Source organism: Pelmatolapia mariae, linkage group LG7, assembly GCF_036321145.2.
Source record: "Pelmatolapia mariae isolate MD_Pm_ZW linkage group LG7, Pm_UMD_F_2, whole genome shotgun sequence".
Classification (NCBI taxonomy): domain Eukaryota; kingdom Metazoa; phylum Chordata; class Actinopteri; order Cichliformes; family Cichlidae; genus Pelmatolapia; species Pelmatolapia mariae.
The window spans coordinates 31,278,932-31,305,531 of NC_086233.1; the positions used below are offsets into that span (position 1 = coordinate 31,278,932).

The following is a 26,600-nucleotide window of genomic DNA, read 5'->3' on the forward strand; positions in this document are numbered from 1 at the left end:
TCAAAACATTGATCTGAGTAATTAGTGTTTTTTTTCTGACCACACCCAGGAAGGTATGGACTTAAACTGTGTACATTACTGAAGAAGGAAACAGTTTGAATATGGATTTCAGACAATCTATTATGTCACTGACGATAGATAGATAGATAGATAGATAGATAGATAGATAGATAGATAGATAGATAGATAGATAGATAGATAGATAGATAGATAGATAGATAGATAGATAGATAGATAGATAGAGCATGTCCTCAGTCCTAGATATATAGCTAGATACACACACACACACCACAGTAATCTGAATAATTGCTGAGTACCTTCTCGTGTGATAACATGAAATTATAAGCCATAATTTAGATCAACATCAGCTAACTGAAAGCAAAAGGAGGATGATTAGGTGAAAGGAAAAGACACAAAAGAGCTTCACAAGGGGGGAAATAATGAAACTTGCCAAGATTGGTTTTAGCGGCGGAGCTGTGTCCATGCACTATATTAGCTATAACAAAGGTAAAATGTTGAAAAGTTGTGTGGAGAGAGAGGGAGTGGCAGACGAGTACATGGTTGGCTAACCGTGAAAAAGAACCCTAATCTCAGAGGAGGTTAGAGCTGGTGTAACATCACGTTTTCTTGCCAAACTCTTTTATTCTTCTTGTGCTCTACCACTTCAATATCCTCTGTGTCTCCACACAGCATAAACACCGGCACCCCAACGCCAATCCCCCAAACACTGCACCCCTTTCTCCTTTGTTTTTTCATCATTTCCTTTACTCTATAAACAGAATTCAGACAAATAAGAAAACAAATCACCACAAATTATTTATTTCCTTCTTTTCTTTATTTTAATTGCTTTTTTGATTCTCTCAGCCACAACACCAAACAGCACTAATATATTGAGTTAAACCTGACCTAAAAAAAAATGATTGAAGATATGAAAACATCACTTTTAATTTTGCCTGAGATTAACTTTATAGAAAAGTCATACTCTAAAATTTCCGTGATTTTAATTAAACTTTCATTAAATTTCAATTAGTCTTATTAAATATTTAAATATAGTACGCAACAACAACAAAATTATTTAAGTTTTCAAAAACTTGGCAGAAACATGTCTTAATTTTAACTGAGTAGCAGCTTTTTCAATTAAACATTTGATGGAAACTGAATTATGCAGTAAGGTAATGTGTAAGGCACTGTTGCCTTGCCTTTGAATATTGCAATGTGCATTAATCTGATTGTGATCCCTCCTCTTGGTATGCTTCTTTTCATGTCTGCCTCAGTTGTATACATGTAGATATTAATTAACCATCTTCCCCTCCCTTCTCTTCTCATTATTCTCTCTATAGTTCCCCCTCTGGAGCCTACTATCACCTGTAGGTCCAACACCTACCCTCAAGGTTTTTACTGCAGCTGGCACCAGCAGCATTCAACGTACATCAACACTACATTTGATGTGGAAGTACAGTAAGTGCATTTTATGCATATACAGATGTTTCAGGATGAAACCTGTGGATTTCTGAAGATTATTTCCTAGTTATTTTTGCCATTATAATAATAAAACAGTAAGAGTGATATAATCATTTTGGTTCATATCTTAGTCCAACATGGCAAACAAGCAAGTCTCGGTTGCCTAGACAAGTTTTAGCATTTTAGAAGTGGGTCTCTGTCAAGTTCTCTTTGAGATTCCCAGAGTCCCACAGCCAACACCATGGCAGGTGCTTTCATTGAAGGTGTAACACTAATATTATTCTCTTTGAATAAAGATGAGGAATGGGCCATAGCTAAAGAGACTGATACAAAGATTAATAGCAAGCCCATGTCTTTAGTGTTCAGATAGGTTGTAAAGTGCAGTAGCATGCAACCAGTGTACTGCTGAGTTATGCCTAATTCAACATGTTATATCCTCAAAATCTAAAGAACCTTTGTGTTAAGCATCTGTATTGCCCAAAAATGAGTACTGTATCATTCAGTCTTTAGTCTACAACAGTTTTACCAGGAATTAAAACTCACATTAGTCTGTAAGAATTGCCTTTAAGCAGAAAACCTGCAACAGCTGTTCCTTTTTTTTCCTGTTCTCTCACCTTTTTCTCTTCAGACATAACCAGCGTTCACTCGAGGTGAAGAAAGATTTGTTCCACAAGAACCGCTGCCATGTACGCTTCCCAGAGGTTTTCTCCAGCTTCCCCTACAAAGTTAATGTAACAGCCATCAATGCTTTGGGGAAAGCTTCTGCCACTAAAACTTTTGAAGAGTCCACTATAGGTAAAACATGCATTGTGTCACGATTTTTACTCTGTGTTATGCTTTGTGGTTTCTGTTACATTCTCTTTTCCTGTTCCTTCACTCCGTTGCATCTTAAAGCATTCATGAAGTCGCGTGTGTTGACCAAATGTGACTCGAAATGAATTACAGGCTTTTTGCTGCAGCTACACAGAAAGGAAACAGTTCTGCTTTCTTATTAAGTTTTGCTCACAATTAGAGGGTTCCATTAAGCCCTGAATTCAAAGAGTTTAAATGAAACCCACACTGACATTTTGAAAATCTTACAAGTATTTGCTCCTAAACCCTTCCGCTCGCAACAAATTACCACTTTTTCATTAAAATCGTTATCCGCACATAGTTCAGGGACAAATGTAAAATGTTTTTCCCACAAAGATTGACGGGTATTTGGCAAAGGAAAAACAGAACTAAAATGCCGAGTGTCAAGGCATCTCTTTGTGTGTGCCAACCACCGAGCAATGTCAATGCATTTGTTTGCTCACAGATGACTGATTTCATTCATTTCTGGTTCCCTTTGGAGATTTGTTGCACACACAGCAATGCTTGGTGCCAGGAAGACATAGAAAATTGAAAATGCAATGGCCAAATAAATGTCACCCAGCTGATAGCAGAAGTGTACAGTTTTGTTTGTTTTTGTTTTGTTTTGTTTTGTTTTTTTAACCCACAGCATAGTCCATTAGCGAGAAACCGACTGACTGTGTATCCGTGCCATTACCAAAAGCAGCAGATAATAAACAATCGACCTCTGAACCTTTTCTGCAGCAAACAGTATTTAATTGAGGTTTGGACAGGATGTGATGGTCACAAATCAATGGTCTGGTTTCCCACTTTCCCTCAGCCAAAACACCAGCTGCCATATCAGCACATTTCTAATATATAAAAAAAAATAAAAATCTGCCATAAATGTCCTTCAAGGTTGATTTTTTTTTTTTTTTTTAACTTTCAATTAAAATCTTCATTATGTGGCGAGTAGTTTCAAAATTAACTTTGAATTGTGAAGTTTTTCTTCAGTTAGTCTACCAAAGGCCACATAATAACAGCAGTACTCTTGAAATTCACAAGCAACTCTGACTGGAAAGCAGTGAAGAGGAGAAATTCATTTTAAAGAAGGAATGAGGAGTACTTTGATAGATAAGGGAACTGCTGCCAGCAGTCCTCAGCTCTATTGCATTGCTTAGGGTGATATGGGTGTGCATGGTGCATAAACACACACAGACACCAATGGGGCTGTGAGCGATTGTGCGGAGTGTCGGTTGAGAGGGTTAGGTATTGAAAATGAGAGACAGAGAGAGAGAGGAAAGAAAGAAAGTCTGTGTGTGTGTGGTTGTGCGTGTGTACACATAAGTAACCAAATGAGGCAGTGACATGCTCTGCCAAGCCCCGGACACAGGACTCATGAAAATGCTAATGGTAGCCGGATTAGTGCTTTGGCTGAGGAAATATCCCTCAACTATTGGTAATAGCAAAATACCCCACTGCAAAATACCATTTAATTCTTCCTTCTCTTCATTTCCTGTAAAGCCATCGTGTAACTTTGCACTTCTTTCCCGCCTCCATTTCCTCCTGTTTTAATTCCTTCCTTCCTGTTATCTCTCTCTCTCTTTTGCTATTATCAAACAATCATTTTATTTCACTTTTTTTCTGCATTTTTCATCCATGCTTTTGGTTGTTTTGGGTTTTTTTAAGCCTTAAAACAAACTTAGTTGCTTATAGCTACATATAACTAGGTGTTATAGTGTTTTACATACTCTGGTCTGAATAAAGTAAAGTTTGCTTCTTTTGAACTGTAGATCTACACGCAATCACTCGCTTTTCCTCCTGGATAACTGATACAGCTGTCATTGATCCCAAAGAGAGGCGGTGGCTACAGAAACTTTCTGTCACTGACTCTAGAAAACAAGCCCAAACCTTTGCAAAGTTGCAAAGTTTGCAAAGTTGCTAGTTGAAAGGCCAAAACTTCTAACAAAGTATGTTTTGAAACTTAGCCCTCCTGTCTCTCCTCACCTCATCTGTTCTTCGTTCCTGCATTGTTAAAAGTCTTTCTTATGCCATTCTACGATGTAAGTCACATTCATTTTCAGGGACAACGAGGCAGATCGTAAATAAATAAAACAATTTCATGCTTCCTGGTTCACTTCTGAATTCTGAGCGGGAGTAAGACGGTTCTCAACTGTCCTTGTTCATCCGACCAAAGCTGGGGCGGAATTAGATGAGATGAGATGTGTGTGCTTGCGTGTGTGTCCCTACATGTGCGTGCTGTGGGTGAAGTTACAAAGAGAACCCTCAAGGAAGCTCCACACTCATCAAATGATAACTTAAAGCTTTCTAGTGCCAAGATGATCAAACGCTAACTGATCTTGCCGAGCTTTAAAGGCTTCTACAGTTAAAGTATTTTCACTTACAACAAAGAGCTTTTTTTTTGCTGGCAGTTCTGACAGCAGCCCACCTGAGCACCCGCTGTCATTCAGCTTTACTACATTACTCATCCAATGAGATGAAAGACAATATGTTGTAACCTAATTCCACCAGGTCAGAGTAGCTGCAGTAACTGAAATCACTGAAATTATTTGTTACCTGTGTCATGCTTTGAATCGTTTCTTAGAAGAGAGGTCTTCATTCGGGTGTATTAATTTGGGATAGTTTGTGGGGGCTTCAATAGTCAGCCAGAAGTAACCAGTCAAAGTATATTTTTAATGTGACTCTGCTGTTTCACCATATGCTAAAGGTTCTCTTTCGGCTTGAGATCTGGTGACTTATTTTAAAGTTCAATAAATCAGTTTGAGATGCAGTCATGAAAGGATGGTTATCAACAATACTCAGCAAAATAATCCTCACACTATTACACCTGGAGGCACCATGGATACCTGTTTTCATGTTTATACCAAATTATGAACCTACCGTCAGGATTCAGCAACAGAGATCGAGTCTCATCAGACCGGGATTTTTATTTTTTTTCCAATCTTCTGTTGTCCAGTTTTGTAGACTCAGTTTCCTGTTCTTAGCTGACAGGAGTGGCATCCCCTTCAGGGTTTGACACATTGTGCGTTCAGAGAAACCCTTCTGTTTCCTTGGTTGTAACAAGTGGTTATTTCATTTACTGTTTCCTTCGAAGTAGTCTGACTGTTTTCCTCAGACATCAACAAGACATTTTTGCCCAGAGAACTCTTGGACACTGGATATTTTCTGTTTTTGGACCATTGTCTGTAAACCCTACAGATGGTTGTGTGGGAAAATCCCAGTAGATCAGCAGTTTCTGAAATACTGAACCATCTGGTACCAACAACCATGCCATGTTCAAAATTATTCTTTACCTCAAAGCTGCGAAGAAGAATTTTGGAATTTTGTAAAATTCCTCTTGGAAGAAAAAAATAAAATAAAATAAAAATGATACCAGCTATAGTAATAAGATCTTGCACTGTATAACTTAAAAAACTAACACAAAATGAAACTTCAAACTTTGTGTAGCTTAAACAAATTAAAACCACAGTCGTGCAAAGCTTAGTCCTTAAATTTAGCCAACAGAATTGCTTGTGCTTTGGCTTTTGACTCTCTTTCTCACGTGCAATCAGTCCATTCACAAATTCAAAAACAGGCTACTTTCAGAAACGAGATTTTGATTTGGGACTTCATTACAAAAACTCTCAACTGTCATTACACCTCAGACAAGATTCAATGATCAGTGTGCAAGATAACACTGCAGATCGATTTTCCCATTTGTGCAAGTGCACTGCTAGACGATGTCATCCAGCACATCAGTGAATTGATGTCCAGATTTTGTTCTTTCTGAAAAGCCTATTTATTTGAAGAAAAAAAAAAAACAGGCTACACCATTAGGGGAAAGGAATAGACACATGGCAGTAGTGTTAGAAACACTAAATCAGAGCATTTCAGAGAAAACGAAAAAATACATGCATGTATAAATAAATGCACAGCACTCTTTAGCAGAATTTACCCTTTTTATGTTTAAAGAGACCGCATGTTGAAGCTATATATCACATACATTTTCCACAATTTTTTAAAGAAAAAAATTAGTTTCTCTCTCGCCTGTGAAAGATTAGATTTTTATGTTACAGTACATTGACAAAGGGGAAAATAAGGGACTGCAGTTACTGTGCAATATGAGACTGAGGATAGAGGGCCAGTAATGTGGACACAAGTGAAAGAACAAAGCTAAGGCTGGAATGACAGGCGTTTTCAGGCCAGGCAAGAACATATCAAACAACGGGATGTCAAAAAAATTGAAACCCTGTGATCACATTTTTTGTCTTTCTTTTTGTTTATGTTTCTATAGCTTGCTAAATTACATGGTTCATTTTATCTTCAAACTAATTCTGGGCATATAGCTGACAATATTTTTTTCCTGGTATTTGCATTGCACAAATCTAAATCTGCACTTGCATCGGTCAGTAATGTCCAAACACTTATTGTCTCGGTAGATTTCACACCCTTCTTTTAAGTGTAAATCCTTTCTTTCTTTTATCTCTCATATAAAAAAAGCACTCTTTTGTCACGCCCCAGTTGCTATCGCAGAGGTCATCAAGTGAAGGATGTGTTCATTACTCATGCAACACAAAGCTAATAGTATATGTTTCAGGTCAGATGGATACTTTAAAAACCTAAGGGACGCCCCACCCAGACATATTTCTCGCTGTTTTGTTCTGTGCTTGCACATGTTTTTCCTCTGTTAGGTGCTGTTGAACAAAGAAAATTTATTCTCTCTGGTCTCCGCTGACTTTACATTGCTCTTGCTCTGCCAGCATGCAATTTTCTTTTTCTTTTCTTTTCTTTGTGTGCTTCCCTAGTTTTTTGGGGATTTATAATATTTACTTGAAAGTCACAAAGAGATTGTTAACATCTCTTTCTCGAGTGAGAAAGCAGTCTGTTTGTATGTGCCAATAGCCATCTTTCGTATTTTCACTCATTAATTGTGTGCTGCCTGTTTATGAGTCTTCATAAGTATGCATTGCCTTTTTATCCACATTGCTTTCATCCACTGCTGCCATCAGTATGTTATCAGACATTGAGATTATTACTGTGGTTTTCCATTTGCTTGTGTAATGCTATGTTTGCATCTAGATGGGAAAGGGTTTCATGTAGCTTAAGTGGCAGGCCGGTGTGTTCCCTTGTGGGAGTGATCTAACAAAGACTGGGTCATTCAATATCATCTGAAAAGCTTTCAATTGAATTCTCTCAATCTCTCTGTCTTGATGTGTTCCTCAGTGGACAGGTATTCAGACACACATGCCTTTTCATTGGGGAGTGATGGCTTCTCATCTTCTGTCTTGCCACAGATACCTCAGACACTTTTTTCAGCTAAAGCTTTTTTTTTTTTTTCAGTTCAGCCTTATTTAAAGTCTTTCTTGCATTAGAATACATTGCAACCTTAAGCATGTACTAATAATAATGATAGTAGTAATATTAAATAGATTCCTTCTATCGTGTCAAGACTTGCAAGATATAATAAAAAAATAATAAAAATTCTAAATCATGTTTCAGAGGCTGGAAGATCCTAAATAGTGAATGTATTCAGTCTTCAATTTAACAGGTGCTTCTGTTACACCACCCCTGCCTGTCTTTTCTCCTTCCTGCATGTTTCAAAGCTCTCACTTTTCATTGCAAGTTTTTGTTTGTGCAGATATTTGCTGGACAAACAGTGTTGCAGGTCTTTGGTGAAAGTTCATATTTGTTGTTCTCTAAATTGACATTTCACAAATTAACCTTGAGAGTGCAGCCAATTGCTGCTGACCACTGCTAGACCTGAAACTATGAAAATTGTTGTTATTCTTCTAAAATAAAAAGAAAGTGTGCAATGATATAAATAAGTATCACTAAAGTAACAAGTCAATGCCTTAACTCCACCTTTATGACACCATTTAGAGCTATATAAAACATTATGCAACTGTCTGAGTGACCTTAATATTCCCCTTTAACTAACTGTTTATACCCACTTTACAGTAAAGCCAGACCCCCCGGAACGTGTGACAGCGACCCCGATCCGCTTCAACCCTCGGAGACTGGAGGTATCCTGGCACAGCCCCGCCACGTGGCCTGACATAGATAACTTCCCTTTAAAGTACTTCCTTCGATACCGGCCGCTCATCCGAGAGCAGTGGCAGCATGTGAGTACCTTTTACACTAGTGCTCACAAAGCCCCCCCCCCCAAAAAAAAGGTGCGATGAGAAATACGATATGACGTGTTGTTATGCCATTATGAAAAAGGTTTTATCCAGTGGAGCAGAGAAAATTAGTTTTATTAGTTAGCGCAAAGTAGAAAAGTTTTGTTTTTCTTTTCTTTTTCAGGAAAATTCTAACTTACAAATGGAATATCTGGCACAAGCCAAAAACAAGAAAGAGGTTATAAATGGTCAGAACAGTTTGCTCAGACACTGTTTTCTCAGTGTCTGCAAGTCAACACTAGGATACAAGTTAATTATTAAGTATGTGACCTGGAACCCAGAATTGGTGCTCTAAAGAAAAAGGCTCTCAGATAGCGCAGCCAGAGTTTGACGTTATCACAAAAAATAATCCTCTAAATGGAAACGGCATACTGCTTTTTTTCTTAAAGCGCTAGGAAGTATCCTTGCACGTTATAATCTTATTTTACCAAGAAATGCTTACTTATCTGGCACTTTTATTGAAACACAGGGATAAGCCTCTTTTTTCTTCTACATTTGATCAATAGTATTGCCCAAGGTAAATTGAACATAGAAATTGTTTTTTAAAAAAAATCCCTGTCAAGAGATGCCTCTGAGAACAATTACTGAATATTACGAAAAATTGGAGTTTGATCCCTGGTCAGACAGACACAATTGCTCGGCCGCTTTGGTGTATGTTACTTAATCTGAGTATTTTTTTGTGGGTTCAATTCCCTGAGGGCTTCATACAGTAAAAGCATATGTGTCCACTATAGGATTCCTGGGATAAAAGCTCTGTCTACCAAGGTCTAATATTACAGGGTTATTAACATGTCAATGGTTTGCTAAGGTGTTGTTCCAAGAGCTTGAGTTACAGAGCCTGGCTTGGAATCACATGGACACACTAACACACACGAATTATAAACCAATACACCTTTTTTTCTCTTACTTCATTCATCTCGTCTGTCCTTCAACACCTTCTTGTGTCACTGTCTTTGTATTTCACTCCACCACCCTCACCCCCAGTTTCTTTGTTTTACTACTTTTCCTCTCAACTTTCTTTGGTTTGAACTGCGGAAAAGTTCGTCTGATGGTACTTCTTTGTTTCTTACTTATTCTACACTTCAAATAAGAAGAGTTTTGGCAAGGTTGTAGTTCTGTACAGCAAACCTTAAAGCATTTTGGTGTAGAGTTATTTCGTGATAGTGATTTAGGTCTATTCAGCCTCCAAACACGCCATCATGAGGTATACAAGAAAGGGGAAAACAACTGCAACGCTGAACCGAAGACATCAACAAAAAATTCAGGCATCCTTTATTAAACTCTCCTCCTGATAAGCTGGCTTTAAGACCCTTCACAGCAATGAACTGAAAGTCTAAATAATTGCTCAGCTGAAAATTAATTAGAGCAATTAGAGCAAATGGTTTAATGTTTCGAATGAGTCATGAAGTACAAGAATTGCCAAGTCCCTGCTTCTCAAATGTGGGGATTTGTTCAGTTTTGTATAATTGACTGCCAAATTGCTTTTAGGTTTTAGGTAACATAATAGGTATTTGGTTTTAAAGAACAGAATGTGAACAGCCAGCAGGACCAAGTTCACTTAGTTATTAACACGTCTCACATCCTTACAAACACAAAGACGCGATATCAGACATAATATATAATCTCTTTGTGTTACATCTTTCTACAAATCTTCCGTGACACAGTCACACATATGAATGGCAAAGTGCTATTTTATAAACACGTTGACATTCAGTCACTTCCTGCCTCTCTGTAGTTATAATAAAGCCTCAGATCTTTGTGGTTCCAGCTGATGATTAAATCTGACACACACACTCAAAGTTTTTCTTCTCCCCCTTGCCGCTAATCAATCAATATGTGAACCGACGCGTGACCTGAAAGTTGGGAAACCTTAAGTCAATATTTGGATTGGGTAAGGACACATAATTTGGAAATTGCATAAATAGAGTCGATGACAGCTGAAAACTCCAAGGTTTTCCGTTTTTGCGGCATTCTTTGATGAATGTTATTGTGGTCACGGTTTTTATTTTTGCAGCCGTTAGTGTGGTTTTCTGAAGAGGAAATTCCGACACCATCACCTCTGGACTTGTGAGCACTTTATAGTTGTGCTTCTGGCTCCCTTCGTTAACTGTCGGTTAACCGTGTTGGCACTGTTCTCAATCACACAGAAAGTGTGTGCTGAATTTGTATTTGTATGAGTTGCCTAATTTCTCCACTAACTTTTACGATTATGCCACTTCACTGAAAAGGTTGAGTGGCAACCAGCAGACAGCCTTGTCATGTTAGAGTACCATTTATTATTAGAGATGTTATAAATGTAATACATTTGTCTAAACCTCGGCATAACCTTCTACATTTACATTTTTTAGCAATTCTAATATGCTGGTATTGAGCTTATTGACACTGGTTTGAGTAAAAACACACCCAGAGTAGGTTGATTGAAGAACAAATGACATAGCAACCAAAATTGCAGCTTCAGTTGCAAATATTTTTGCTTCTTGATTACTTCCACACCGTCTTGTTTGAAGAATAGTAAATAGGGCAGACAAAGCTTCTTTCAGATAATTTTGAATGCCACTATACAAGTGAACCTACTACTTCTCCTGCCGCTCCCTTATGCGCAAGGGGTCGCCACAGCAGATGGATGACTTGGCACAGCCCTCCCAGGGATTTGTGTCTCTTGTGTCTCTTTCCAAACTTGAACCAGGGATCTTTCATGTGTTAGACCACATTATTGCAGAAATTTAAAATACACTGAATCAAGAACTGTACTACTATATATAAAAAAACTGTTTATTTTAGAAAACCCAGCTTTTGGCTTGCTACTGCCCTTGTTGAGGATGGGTTTAATGACTATCTATGGTAGTGCACTGTAGCAGCAGATATTTGGATTTAGAACTATCAAGCTGTGACATAAATCAGTAATTGAAGTTTAATGAGGCTGCCAAAATAAAATGCACTATTTACTGCCCCCCATATATACTTGATTGATTTTAGTATCAGAGGTTGAATACAACTTGAAGTGCTTAGTGTTGCTTAGGAATTCTCCTTTAATGTGGTCGGACAGCAGAGCTGGGTGCGAATGGCTTTCACATGTTATATTTTGAAATGTGTTTTCAGTCAGAAATGAAAGCGGTCATGTGATCAGACTGATCCTCAGAAGAAACCATCCATCGTGCTGAAGAATGAGGGGATGACTGGGACAGATAGGTAGAGTGATGGAAAGTCAGATGGGTGGAGGCAAATGAGTAAAAGTTTTGAAGTAGAGATGAATGGAGTGCATTAGAGAGGGAGATTGGGCGTTAATGGACAGCAGATGCTCATAGATACAGTAAAATGAGACACATAAATGAGATAGACATGCATAGCTACACAGATGCATTTGAACTCGAGTCCAAGACAAGGGTGACAGAAATATAATACAAAGTCCACATTTGAAAAGATGTAAGGTGAAATTGAGCGCATAAGTCTGAAACCATATTAGTTGATTATGAAAAGTGACAGAAGAATGGATGGTTAGGGAGAGAGGTATGGAGAGAAAAAGAGGAATTGCTGTATGGAAAGCAGTGTGACAGATAAATGGATGAAAGTTGGAGAGACGTAAAGAAAAAGGGAGCACAAGAGGCTGCTTTGAAAGTGAAGTTTTATAGGCTATTGGTTAACTGGTGTTTGAAGTTTAAGGGAGGTAGATGAATGGTTCATTGGGGGGGGAAGAAAAATGGGGATGAAAAAATATATCTGAAACATTTTAAGCCTTAAACTAGTGGAGTGAATGGAGAAAAAGGGAGAGGGAAAGGCTTTAGACTTAGCAGAAACAAGCCCATTAGGGAATTGCATTGTACATATATTTTTTTAACCTTTAAGTAGGTATGCCAGACATATAAACAGCTACAAAAACAGTAAAAACCAACAGAATGGTGCTCTTATTGAGCTAGTGGTGGTTTGTAAATGGATGTAGTGCAAAGTAAAGTGCAGCATTAACAGTGAAGCCCCCCCACCACCTAAATTTTATTTCTCTTAGATGGCTGAACTTCATGGCATGGAATAATTTACTGCTTTGCTGGGTTTCGAAATTAGAATGCTTTTTAAATTCCCTTTGAGCAAAATCAAGGTTTTGCTGAAAGGGTTTATTTTTCTGTGCCTGCCAAACAACTGATTTTTAAAGTGTAAAATGACAACTAGTTTAGGAGTCTTGGTACTGAGCTTTTTTCAGATCATGAAGCTGCTATTACACATTTGAAACAGTGCACAGTCATTTAAAAAAGAACGTTTTTGTAGTCCTGTGAAACCCTAAATACAGCCTAACTGCTTCCATAGGAAATAGGAGGGCAAGCAGCATCCAAGTGCTGCTAATTAAATGCCCTCGATCATCAGTGACCCCCTCTTTCACGAGCACGAGTTTGAAGGATTGCTACTTCCTAAAGTCAGACTGTGCAGTCCAACAGCTACATCTCCACTCCACTCAAGTCCACAGGCCTCAGTTAGCATGTGCAAATAGAAAAAGAAAACACTAAAAAGTTGCAAAACACTGAAAAATTATGAAAAAATTACGACAAAGTGGAGCTGTTTGGCCATAAAGCATGGTGCCATGCCTGATTTGTAACACACACATATTGCCCATAGGAACAAGTAAGTCACCGATATGTGATTCCCTTGTAGTTCAGTAAAAGCAAAAAAACCCAAAAAACATATTAATTATTGATCAGTAACTCGCTGTAAAACAATGTAGGATGATGTGCGTGAGCTGGCATCTTAGTTGTTGGCAGATGGCCACACTTCATACACATCATTATCACACCACTGTGTTTTATCCCTAGATTCGTCAGTGGTCATTTCACAACAAGGAATGCACACACTTGCTCCCAACCCTTTACTGACTCTTTGTCATCAACAGGTTTCAATTATTACAAATTAAGCAAGTGAGTGTTAAAAAAAGGAGGATTTAATCCATGAAACTTCCTCTTCCCCTGTTCATAAAATTGAATTTCTTTCATTTAGTGTCAACTAAAAACACCTTAAATTCAGAGAATGACCGCATCCACTGTTTCACTTCACATTACGTCAGTACACTTTATCAAGAGCGAATTATCAAAATGAGAACGGAAACAACACATGAAAATGCATCTGCATATCTCTAAATGGTCGGTGAATTGTTTTGTTTCCCATGGCCTTGTGTGCATTGTTTCCTCACGCTCCCTTCAGACAGAGGTGAGCTCATACACTCACAGCAATTAAAGCAATGGACCAGTAACTGTGATAAGAACAATTTCAGATTGCTCAATATTCAGTTCATGGTATGAAACTGCATCTGCTGTGCTGTAATTGCCCTTTGGGGATGATGCTGAACTCCAGGCAAGTGAAAACACAGATATTTTCATGCAGACTCGGAAACACACACACAGACAGATACGCAGATATGCAATTAAATGCTGGTATGCATATAAATCAATACTCACAAATATCACTGCACACATACATTCTTTTGCTTCATAATTACTAAGCCTACCATGCATACAAATGTCATGAAATCTCTAGAACAATCATGTGTGTATATGCAAAAGCAGCAAACACATAAATTATTGCTTATATTGATAGACTAAGGTGGTTAGTATTGGCAATATGCTGAAATAACCTTTTGCATATCTGCAAACACCATGTCCACCTACAAATACATACAGCATTCATACACCAGACATAGTGAAAAACAAGAACTGGACAAAAAATGAATAACCACCATGTTAAATACATAAATTCAGAGAAACTGATGGAATAAATGCAGCAGTCGAAGCAGAAAGAAAAGAGGCAGACCTATTTTTCTTTCTTTCTTTAATCTTCATCTGCTTGACCAAAACAGATTAGCCTTTCATTCATTTATTTATTCCACATGTGTGCTGCATCCTCTCTCCGCCATTCATTCTTCTCCCACCTCACATTTTGTCAAGCCTCTGTCTTTTTCCTTTCAGTTTTTATGCCTCCTTTTTTCTCCTCGCTCCTCCTAATTTTTTTTCCAGCTTACGTACCATATTGTTCCCGTCTTGCCATCAGTCCTTTTCCACCTCTCTCCATCTGTTCATCCAATGTGTGTGTATGTTTGCCAAAAGTCTCTCTCATCTAGCAAGCACTTAGATGGATCAATAGTGAGGCACGAGTTGTATTTGTGTGTGTGTACTTTTTAGTTTTGATTTTGGAACATAAATCTGTTTACACAGTCATACGGTATTTCGGGAGGGGTCAAAAAGCAAGTCCTTGGTAATTTTAAGGTTGGAGTCTTGATTTAAGGTTTGGGTAGTGCTAGGCAAGAAGTAGTGGGGTTAAGGATATGCTCTAAAGGATTTAATGTAATCTCTTTGGAAGTGATGGAAACATGAAGTCACAATTCACATGCACTGCTCATAGTGATCGTATTTGATTTTTTATGCATATGGTGCGTAACTAGAGTACTGTATTTTCATGAATAACATTATCATGGCAAAGAAAAAGCAGAGATTGGCACTGAATAAGAACTTACTGATGTGCACATCATGAAAGCGAAAAAGTGCTTCTGAACTTTCTCCATCTTCTCTTTATTTACATCCTTTCCCTTTTTATGTCCAAATTTCCACCTTTGTGTTTACTTTTCACCTTTCCCTCCCACTCTACCATTAGTTTCTATTTTCAGCTTCCGCAATCTCTTTTTTTCCCCCTTTCACCCGCTCGTTCCTCGACATATGCACCCTTCCACCCATGCATTAAGCCACCTGTCTAACCATCCGTCCCTCAAGCCATCTATTTGTATCTATAGGTGCACATGATAAATGTGTAGACCTTGTTTGGGAAAAACATCCCATCTAAAGGACACTGCCACAGACAGATCATTTATCAAACCCCATCATCCTAACACGCAAGCACATAGACCCACAAACTGCACGTTCAGTGCCATCGCATATAAAAGTCACCATCATTAGGTTGCGCTGTCAAAATACATTACAGCTGGATCAAAACCTTTACATATACTCAAAAACATTTTGCACAGGGAGACACTAAAATTACATAGAGTGGCGTGGTCTTACACTGTGCAAACTCTTAGCATTTTATTAATTTGAACAAATTTTTTTTAATTTAATAATTTAATATGACAGTTACATGTATTTCCCACAAGAGAAGCCTAAAGATTCTGTAAGTGGGGGGTGGGGGTGGGGGGGCAACAAGTTAAAAGGGGGCATATGAGTCATCCAAGAGAGGGGTCTTATCTTGTGTATGTTTCCAAGATTGCAGTTGGAATATTTCAGCATTTTCTATTTGTAGTCCTTTAGATGTCTTACTGTGTAAGGGTGAAATGAAGATGAATGGGGCCACTGCCCTCTCTCTGCCTCTATTGATTTCTATATCACTGTGTCAGTCTGGCCTGTCACACACATATCTATCTGCTCTGACTTGGCATGATGCACGCATGTCACGCACTGACCTCATCTCAGGGGGTCTTGCTTCTCATGGTCAATATAGTTCTAATTAAATGAACATGACAGACACCAAATGAAGTCAACAAAGCCGTGTTAAGGATTTGGAAAAAAATATATATATATACCTGTATTATTGTCATCGTCCAGCAGAGACCACAAAAATAGCAAGGATTTTCAAATAGTCCTTTTGAGACTAACCATGTAGCAAGTATATATTTTAAAGCACTCATTTATGAATAAATGAAACTAGCAGAAATATAGAAACAGTCAGACACATCATCATACTTACCTGTATTGTATGGATCCCTCTTGATAAAATGACTTATTGTGACGTGGACCAGGCATAATTTGTGGCACTGTGTACACTGTGTTGTTCTCAATCAGACCAAGTTTTCCAGATCAAACTGAGTCCACATCACTGAAGACTGGCTAGTTTTGTCTCTTTAAATTCCTCCTCAATTTGTTCCTGGGCACTTTTTGTGGTGTGGTAAGGTTCATTGTCATGACTTGGGAGACTGCTGCCATTGGAAAGTCTCTCCAAGTTCTCAGTCATGCTTCCCAGATTAGACAGAGTCTTGAAAAACTGAAGACTGTGAGGTTTGTTTTACAAGGTGGGGCAACTCAGAGCACAGAGCGTCTGAAGACTGGGTAGCCTTGGCTCATTGACATGCTTCTCCTAAGCAGTTTTTTTGAAGTATGGTAAGGTTTGCCGTCTTGCTAAGGGAGACTGCAGCCATTGGGGAGTGCCTTAGCAATGCAGGTAATGCTTTATCAGCTGTGATTTTTATATGATGGTATGTTTCAAAATAACACCACACCATGTGGTTCTAATAAGAAGGTAGCCATTGTTGAGCAGCAGTTGAACAAAGCTCAGCATTAATACTTTGTTATCTTATAATTAATCATTTTAATCAGTCCTTGGTTCTTTCCCCCCTTTTAGAATTCACGTTGTGAAACACTGCATCCTAATATAATTAATGCTATTTGTCATTTGTCTCGTGGTTTTGATTATTTGAGAAATCAAAACATTAATTAATGGATGTCTGACTTTCCGTTCCGCACATGACAAAGCAAAATATTCGAAGCTTTAAAAATAGTTGTTTGGCGCAAATCTCACATCTAAATAACTCCTCTTCTGAGCTCATTCAGTTCATACAATGACAAGTCTGTGTAAAACGGTAAAGCATGTCAGCTAATTCAAGGTTGAGGGTTCAATGCTTGGTTTTGTTCACCAGCATACTAAAATGGCCTAAGCAGGGAAACTTACCATGAATTCTCTGTATGAGTGGAGAAATATAACACTTACTGCAAAAGTGCTATGTAAATGCTGTTCATAATACATGGACAATAACCCCTTTTTCCAATATAAGACCATGATGTTCCATTTACTGTCTTAATGTGTGTATAAGGTGTGACATGTCACAGCATCTACATAAGGATATGTGCATCTTTAATAAAGGGCAAGCTTTCATTTGATCAGCATTCAGAAAGACAGGATTATGAGCTGATAAAGACATTCTGGAAATGTGACTTGAGCTTTTAAGAGTTTCTACAGTAGAGGAGTAGGAGAAAGATGAACTCTGATTATAGGTTTTATGACATGTTCATGTTTCACATCCTTAACACGCTGGCAGATAACATAAAACAGTGTTAATACAGAGCCAACTCCACCTCCTGTGTTGTTCAAATTACCACACGCTTTTTAAGGGTGTAAGGTCTAGTCCGGGATTTTCGATTGGCTGGGGGGGGGGGGGGTTAGCTTCCTTTTACAGTAATTGCTGCTATGGTGATTGGGGCTTCAAAGAGAGAAATACTGTCTGAGAAATTACCCCTGGACCTAGTGTTCGTGTCCGTGTGTATGTGTTCTCAAATGGGAGGAGAGTGCGGCGGAAAAATGGGAGCTGTCAGTCAACCTAATGAGACCAACCTTCTGAATGCACACACACACACATACACACAGAGCGCCATCGGGCCAGTGGAAGTGCCATATAATTGGGTTTCCTTTCCAGGACAAGAGACATGCTCACTGGATTAGATCTGACCACCGACGCCAATTCCCTCCATGTCTCCTTCTTTCTGCTTTTTCTTCTCTCTTTTGCATTCTCTTTTCTCAGCCTCTTCATTTTTTTCCCCTGGTTTTTCTGTCTGGTATTTCTCCTTTCTCCTTACTGGTCAGCATGTCTTATTGTCCTTTCCAGGTCAGCCTACAACCTGTAGCTTTATCACAAATGGCCTTGCAGATAATGTGTACAACAAAATATCTTAGCATGCATTATCTCAATCATACGAGTTACAATTACAACTGTATTATTATACAAAGCCCACCATGATCACTGGAGTCCTTTGGAGTTCCTCTGTTTCTTTTTATTTCCACTTCCACTTCACAATGAATTTGTACCTGTGCACGTTAAGATGAGAGTAACCTCTATTGATTCAACATGGAAAGTATGGTTTGTAGTTTTTGCAACACTGAACAAAGTACTAGATAAGACAAGAGAAATGTGGGGCAGAACAATTAAAGAGAACACAAGAAAAAGGAGGCATGAAACAAAATAAATGAGATGGGCAGAGAAGAGGAAAAGCAAAGGGTCACTTACTTTCCTTGTAGTTTCTTATGCAATCCCTAAGGAATGTTCACAGCTCGTCTCTCTGCCTCTCCCATTGTCTGGGTTTTTGTAGAAGTTTATTGTGTGTGTCTTTGTGCATGTGTTATAACAGACTGAGAGTGACACAGTATTTACAAGCTGCTGTGAATAAAGTTAGAACAAAGAAACAGAAAATATAGAGTGCATACTATATTAGTGTTAATTTCTGTCTTTACTACTAATGTAAAGCTTGTCATGCATTCCAGTTTTATAGAATGACAAGAAATTAGATGTGTTCTTTATTGATCCTTACGCAATACAGTCTATCCAGTTAAGTTTATCACAAGATTATTGCTCAGCAGTAATAATAATGTATTATTTGGTTACTATAGTAACCTGGGACCAAACTAAACAGAAGCTCCAATACCAGCACATTTGTCTAAGACAGAGTCCCCTGACCTTTTTTAAAACAACCTATGACCACTACAGGCATTCTCACAATTATCCATTTAGTTATTTGTAGACACCGCTGTCAGTGTGACACAGTACTTGAACAGGTTTTTTTTTTATTTCAGGATTTATTGTCTAATGCTTAAATTATATTTTTGTTAGGAGAATATATTTTTCTTGTAAGAAGTTGTTACATTGTTGCAGACCCCGCTCATGTTAAATACAGCTTGATTTAGCTTGTTAATCAATTAGTCAGTGTTGCTTAATCAGTTATCTACCTGTACCACTTTTATTTATGGTGCTTAACTAGCTTGCCACCTACCAGGCTCGTTAACTTGCTAGGCTGGTTAGTAAACTTATTTTGTGAAATGCAGGGTCAGTGTTAGCAGAAATCAAAAGTAACCAGAGGGTAGTGCTCTCTCTTCCTTTGATCTTCACTCAGATATGTGGGTTATTTTGCTTTGCTTTGTTTTGGAGGAGTTTCTGCTGAGAAATGTCCTAAGAATGTAAATGCTGCTTCAAACACCGTTCATTCACTTTGAAACTTGCCAGTAACAATCAGTAGACACGACCCACCTTGGGAAGATGGCGTTAGCGGCAATTAAAGGTGAGGTTTGGTTACCGTTGTTTTCTTGTAGCGTCAGCAAGTATCTTCAAACAGCCATGTTTGCATATGCTGTGTACAAACAAAAGACATATGTGTTTATTCATTAAACAAGAAACTGTAGTAATATTTTAGTAATTACCTCCAAAATAGTCCATTCTGTGGTTAGTCTATTATGGTTGAATTATTATCATATTATATCTCAGGGTTAGTGAATATTTACTCTGTCTTAATGAGACATGATTATGGCAAGATAAATATATATGTTTTTGGAGTGGCATTTTGTGTGCGCGTCTGTGTGTGTGTGTGTGTGTGTGTACCTGCTTGCCTGTCTGTCAGTGTGTAGAACTGCACATACAAATGTGTGGGCACACTTTTACATACAATTTAAATGAACACTAAACAATTTTAATGAGCGGTAAACAAGTCTGATGAACAGCTTTGAACAGCTCTATTTACAATAGATCAGCCCTGAAGACACATGTGAAACACATATCCCACACACACACGCAAACACATGCACCCAAACACACACATACACACGTAAATTTACACTAACAACATTAAAACCACTGACAGGTGAGGTGAATCGCGATGCTTATCTCCTTACAAGGCAGTATTGTGCTGGGAAACCTTGGCTGCTGGCATGTGGATGTTACAGGGCATGCACCAACACATAACAGACTTAACATACCCTCCAATGCGCCCCACTGCACAGCAAACAGTGGTCAAGGACGGTTCAAAGAGCACAATAAAGAGACTAATTTCTATGCATAAAGATTCACGAGGTACTTTGCATTGACCGTTTATGGTTAACTGTGGCCATTTAAAGGGCCGATCCAGATATGCATATTTCCAGGTGGACTGCCATAAAAGGAACACTGTGTGCAAGTGTGTATGAAAAAATTGACTTTTTTTGTTCAAATAACTGTTAGTCTTTTCTGCTTGTGCACACTTTTAGTATGGATTATGCTCAGTTTTTTAAAGTAAGTCTGTAGGATCACAGAGACCTACATAGGTCCAGGCAGGTGATTTTAATCAGTTTGGCTGATCACTGAACCTTCACCACCACATGGCACATCACACAGATTTGGTCTTGCAGTGTGAATGATCTGATAGTGTTTTTTGGCAGCAATAGCAAAAGCCCTTTCCAAAGTGAATCACCTTGCATCTATCCTCAGCCCCTCCTCGCCACCTTCTTTTACTACGCGATATTAAGTGCTGCTTTCACTGCTCCCTGTTAGCCACTTGGCAACACGGCAACACATCCATCTCTCTGGAAATGTTTATTTGCAAGCTGTTTACTCCATTTACTCCTCCTCACATAGACATACAGTATATGTAGTTCATACACATGCTGATGTACGCATCCGTCGGTTCCGGTTCAGCCTCGCAAACACAAACAATAATGCAACAGACGTGTGCAGACATGAGAATAAATACACGAATACAAAGAAACGCAAACACAATTGTACAAAGGCATATTTGCCTAAACTGGTGTATGTGTGCTTTCCCATATCGAATGTAAGCACCGACACACGCACAGGAAAAATATAGAGAGATAGGGATAAAAAAAACAAAAAAACAACAACACATACACACATAGTCAAACAGATGTGAGCAGATTAACATAGACATCACTATCCAAACATACACATACAGATTGCAGTCACTAAGGAATGCTGATAGAAGCAATGGCTGGATATGCTGGTTGGACAACATCTAAACAATGGAAGTTTTAGCCTCAAAGCCAGCGCAGACATCTTTTAACCGATCCATATGCACACACAATATACACTGGAGTCTAACCACACGCACATGCTCAAATGATGTTGTTATTGCATTCCACTAATGAAATTAAGCCTATAAATGTAGCGCTTGGTTAGGCAGATAAAGACTAAGCTTCCTTCCAAACAGAGAGCGAGGGTGCGAGAGCTGAAAAATACATTGCCTCAGTTCAAGGCAATGTGGAAAACAGAGGGGTCAACTTTACATAGAGCGTGAGCGATGAGAGACGGCTTACAGGAATAAAGAGAAAGCAGTGATGCTGGGGTTGTTTCAGTGGGTTATTTGTCAGATTGACTACAGGTTTTCATATCCTGGAGGAGTGGAGAAGTAAAGGGGAAACTCCACACTGAGGCTTGGCTATGACTGTTAGTGGGTGAAAATTATATGGTGGCTGTGAGGGAGTTTTGATCAAATCACAAGACTCTTCGGAGCAGCTGCTAGTGATATCTCGAATATTCTTATTTTTTTATTATTATCACTATTATTATTTACTCCCCTACTTTATTTTGACTGTCATCCTCATCTGTTTTAGATTATTTGTTAGCGAATCAAAGCCAGAGAGAAAAATCACATAGTTTGTAAACATCCATCCATTGCTGGTTATGCTGTGCCTTAGTGCGTTCCCAGGTGTTTTCAGTTTTGTTTTGTTCTGTTTTTCTTTCTTCTTCATAAAAGAAGCAGTTTAGAAAACTTGGCTAAGCTGTTGCCTTGTTGATATCCTCTCCGTTCATCTGACTGCTGACTTTTTTTGTCGTTTGCTCGATACTTCCACTCTTCACTTTAGTGAAATTGCTGCATTCCCAAACATCAGTAATTAACATGGTGTCAAAACCTAGAAACAATAGCCAGAGATGCTAATGAAGAACCTAAATTACTTGAGTGGAATAAACAGTGAGCTGTGAGTTTATGGTGAAAAGAAAGGAAAAAAAAACATTTGAATATTTTTTTTCCTTGCTGCTGCAGGTGTTGATGACATGTAAATTTCTGTGTAATTGCAGTCTTTTCTGACATTACTAGAATTCTCACCTAGATAAACATTACCATAAATATAATTTAGAAGATAGCTAGGTGGGCATCAGTAGCACGTGTTGTAGTTTGTGTTGCAGAGTTGGAATTATCAAGATTACATGATTGCATCACCAATCATTTATCGAGTACTGGACTATATTTGTGTTCTCCAGCAGGTCAGCTGCCTGTCAGGGTCTGTAAAATCTCTTTTCTGACTAGTTTTATTAACTTGTCTAGCCAGCACAGGTTACATGAAATGTACAATCATTGTGTGATTATTTTTTAACACTAAGTGAAAGATGGAGAACAATGTGTAGAAAAACTAAGTGCCCCCATGCATCAGTAGCTTCTGAAATCACTTTTAGCAGCAATAACTTGAAGTGACTTGAAATATTCATTGTCTATATGACTTTTTCAGTCTCTCACACCATTGTGGAGGTATTTCAGTCCATGCTTCAGTTATTTCAGTTCACTGAGCTTTGCAGGCATTCGTTTACGCACAGCTCTCTTAAGGTTCCACCACATTTCAATTACTTTAAGATCTGGGCTTTGACTGGGCACTTGCAACGCCTTGATTATTTTCTTTTTCAATCATTCTGTTGTAGATTTGTCCTTGGGATCATCAAGCTTTAGCTGTGAGACAGATGGTCTCACTCTACAGTACTTTGGTATACAGAGGAGTTTATGGGCAACAAATGGCTACAATGTGCCCAGGTCTTGTGCCTGCAAAACAAGCATTAATCATCAGTCTTCCACCACTGTGCTTGACAGTTGGTATGAGATGTTTGTGTTGACATGCTATGTACGGTGTTCTGTGCATTATGACCATTGTTCCAGAACTCTTGTGGTTTATTCAGATGCAGTTTTGCAATGTTAAGCTGTGCTGTCTTGTTCTTTTTAGAGAGAAGAGGTTTTCTCTGGCAACTTTCCAAACATGTCAGTCTTTTCCTAATTGTACTATCGTAAACTTTAACGTGTCACATGTACATTTGGCTTACAGAGACTGAGATCTAGTGTGTGGGTTTTTGACATTTTTTCCTGAGGATTGCACAGTGTGATCTTTGGGTGAATTTGGTGGGACGTCCACTCCAGGGAAAATTGGCACCGGTCTTGAATGTTGTGAACTTTTGGATAATCTTTCACACTGCAGAATGTTGGGCTTTTTTGGTCAGCGATCCTTCCAAGATTGATCGGCAGCTACCATTGCTTCTCCAAAATCAGTGCTGATGTCTTTCCTTCTTGGCGTTGTGTCAGAAAACACTGGAATGTTTCAGACCAGCAAACAGCCAACTCCTCTGCTTCTATGTCCCAATAGATAAAACCTTAAGATTCAAATTGAATGCACTTTCTTTTTATCATATGTGTATTCCTGTTCATTATTTTTCAGTATGTACATTCATTATATTGTTCTTTAGATGAAATTGTATCTACTTGTTAAATTAGAAATTTCAAGTAACCTATCCAGTATCCCATTATCCTAAACTTGTGTATGAGTGTGTGTGTGTCCATCTGCAGGTGCAACCAAGTGGTTATATGTCTCTTGCACAAGGCAACAGGCACGTCAATAAATCATTTATTACGACTTCAGGAGAAACAAAAAGAGGCAGCACCCTCCCTCCACCTAGTTTTCCTTCAGTCCTTCACACACACACACACACACACACACACACACACACACACACACACACACAGCACTAACCGTAAATTACAGAGGAGCAGCAAATCATTCTCTCATGCACTCCTCTGTAACTCAAACATTTAGTTAATTCTCTGTTTCGCTCTGCAAATTAAAGTGTGTGCAAAAAGGCTTTCAAATGTTGGCATGCATAATATTGTGTCATAAAATTATGTAGCATTGATGCCAATGTTTTCTGGTATAATCATCAATTATGCAGCTGGTATTTTACATGTGTGTCTGACAGTTGGTATGCATGGAGCGTTGTGGCTGCAAGGCCATCAAGGTCCAATCAATTCAATAATGTAAAACAACACAGGGATAAAACAATACACTTGACCTATGCATAGAATAATGATGAACGATGTGTTATCAATAAATGATCACTGCAGAAACACTGTATTCAGTAAGGCACAGCTGAGGCTTCCATAAAACATTAAAAGCTCAAGCTTGGATTGCTATACAGAGATCATAATTTATGGGTAGAGCTGTGGGTAGAATGGCAGTTGATCCAGACCAAAAGTTAAATTGGGACCTCGAAAGTGTCTTTTTTAGCCGAGAATTTTTATAATTCATAATCTTGGAACCTTTCATATCCCCAGGGCCATAGAGACCATATTTATCAATAAGGGTATTTGATAACAACTTTAATATACTGCAAAAATAAAACAGGCAAGACACACCCTACTGTAACCCAAGGAAACCACATGTGCTGTTTTCCGATCCAGACTGACTCCATGCTCTTTTCCGTTTGATGTTTAGGTGGAGCTATCTGACACTACATCCCATAACATCACTGATGCCTACGCTGGGAAGGAGTACATTATCCAGGTAAAGATTTCATACTAACTAGCAAAGAAAAATGAAGGTTAAAAAAGGTCATTTCAAGATCAGCTCAATACTTTATGTAAATATTGGGTTCAGTATTATGAACATTCTACTGAAATCACATTAATTTTACACTTTTACTATTAATTTTGAATGTTAAGTTGTCAGACAGGAGGAAAAGAGGGAGACTAGAGAGAAGATTAATGTAGTGAAGAGGATATGTAGAGGGTCAGTGTGACAGTGGAGGATAGGAATAGGTTTAGATGGAGGCAGGCCATCTGTTGTGGAGCAGCCAAAAGAAGAAGGAGGGTTATTGTAGGGTCTTTACTTTACAATATAAAGTGTCTTGAGGCAACTGTTGTTGTGAGTTGATGCTAAATAAATAAAACTGAATCGAATACTTCTGTTATCCCTGTGTTCATCAGGTGGCTGCCAAGGACACAGAGATTGGAACATGGAGTGACTGGAGTGTTGCTGTCCATGCTACACCCTGGATTGAAGAACCCGTGCCAGTTGTTTCAACAACTGAAGTGGAATTTCATACTGGTATAATGATGGCTGGTGATAAATAAATCCTCGTCAATGAGAATGAATGCAGCACATAACCTTAAATCGTAGGGGTAGCAGGGTGACACATCATGCTAACAGTTCGCCATCTTAACTCTATTTCCTAACTCTATATTTTCAATGGCAATTTTCCATGACACCACCCTCTAGTGGTGCAATATTGTATATAACATTACAGAACACAACAACTGGTAAGTTATAGCCCCAATTTCAGTCAGAGGGAGACTCGTTTTTATCATGCAGATCTTTCTTGGTTGGAGGCTGTTCAGTGCGTAAATGTACTTTAACAGACGTTTTCAAAATACATGGGTCATTGTTCCATGAAAAGATCAATAACAGGGGACAATGGAACATAATGAAACCCAAAGAGGAGTCTACAAATGTGCTGGCAGCTCAGTGTGACAGTCCTTTGAGCTAATGCCCTGATGTCAGGTTGTTAATGACAACGTTGCTTAGCAGGTTTAATATTTCCCACATTCAGCAGCTTACTCTAATGAGCTACACCACTGGCATGACTGAAAGGATAGAGGGATAAAATAAAAATAATAGCAAGTAAAACATAGTGGGCTCAGTAGTATGTTAACATGTTAAGATGGCTCATGTGTAGTTGTGAAGTTAGTAGTGAACAAAGGTTAACGCTAAAAGAAAAAAACCTAAAATGCTGCTTTTTGGGGGGGTTTTTAAAATAAGATTGTAGTCTGTTGGCTGGAGGAATCATTGTGATAGCATAATATAGTATTCCAATAAAATTCTCGACATTGTTCCTCTTGCCTGTGGCTGTCACAGTAAATTTTCTGAAGCATTTAGGTATGAAATTAATTTTAGTTAATAACTTTCTTAATGATTAAACAGAGTACACTATAAGCATTTGATAGCTCTGAATTTTTATTACAGTCTAAGCTATAAGACCCATTTGCCTCGAGACAAATCGACACACATCAACCTAAGTACCTGAGCCCTTCCTTAAAAAAAAACCAAAACAAAAAAACTGCTCTTATGTTGTCAAAAAAAATGTCAACTTCTGGCAGATCATATATATTAAAAAAATTCATTATGGATATTGGATTTTGTGTGTGTGTGCATGTGTGTGTGTTGACTGGACACTATACTCAGTGACTGTGACAAAAACAGTCTCTGGGAATTATTTAGTTGGCACCACTTGAGCATATAGCAAAGACAAAGGACGACTCACTTGTGAAATTAATATCTTCAAAACTTTCTGAAGAC

General features: G+C 38.4%; 1 protein-coding gene across 3 annotated transcripts in view; it reads left to right on the top strand.

Moving 5' to 3' along the window:
• cntfr (ciliary neurotrophic factor receptor) overlaps positions 1-26,600 on the top strand; it is a 201,328-nt gene that overhangs the window by 163,984 nt on the left and 10,744 nt on the right. For all 3 annotated transcript variants that reach the window (XM_063480832.1, XM_063480831.1, XM_063480833.1), the window contains 5 exons: positions 1,341-1,458; positions 2,090-2,256; positions 8,230-8,393; positions 24,741-24,809; positions 25,232-25,352. In XM_063480832.1, the coding sequence (XP_063336902.1) occupies positions 1,341-1,458; positions 2,090-2,256; positions 8,230-8,393; positions 24,741-24,809; positions 25,232-25,352 (639 nt within the window). The remainder of the gene's footprint in view (positions 1-1,340; positions 1,459-2,089; positions 2,257-8,229; positions 8,394-24,740; positions 24,810-25,231; positions 25,353-26,600) is intronic.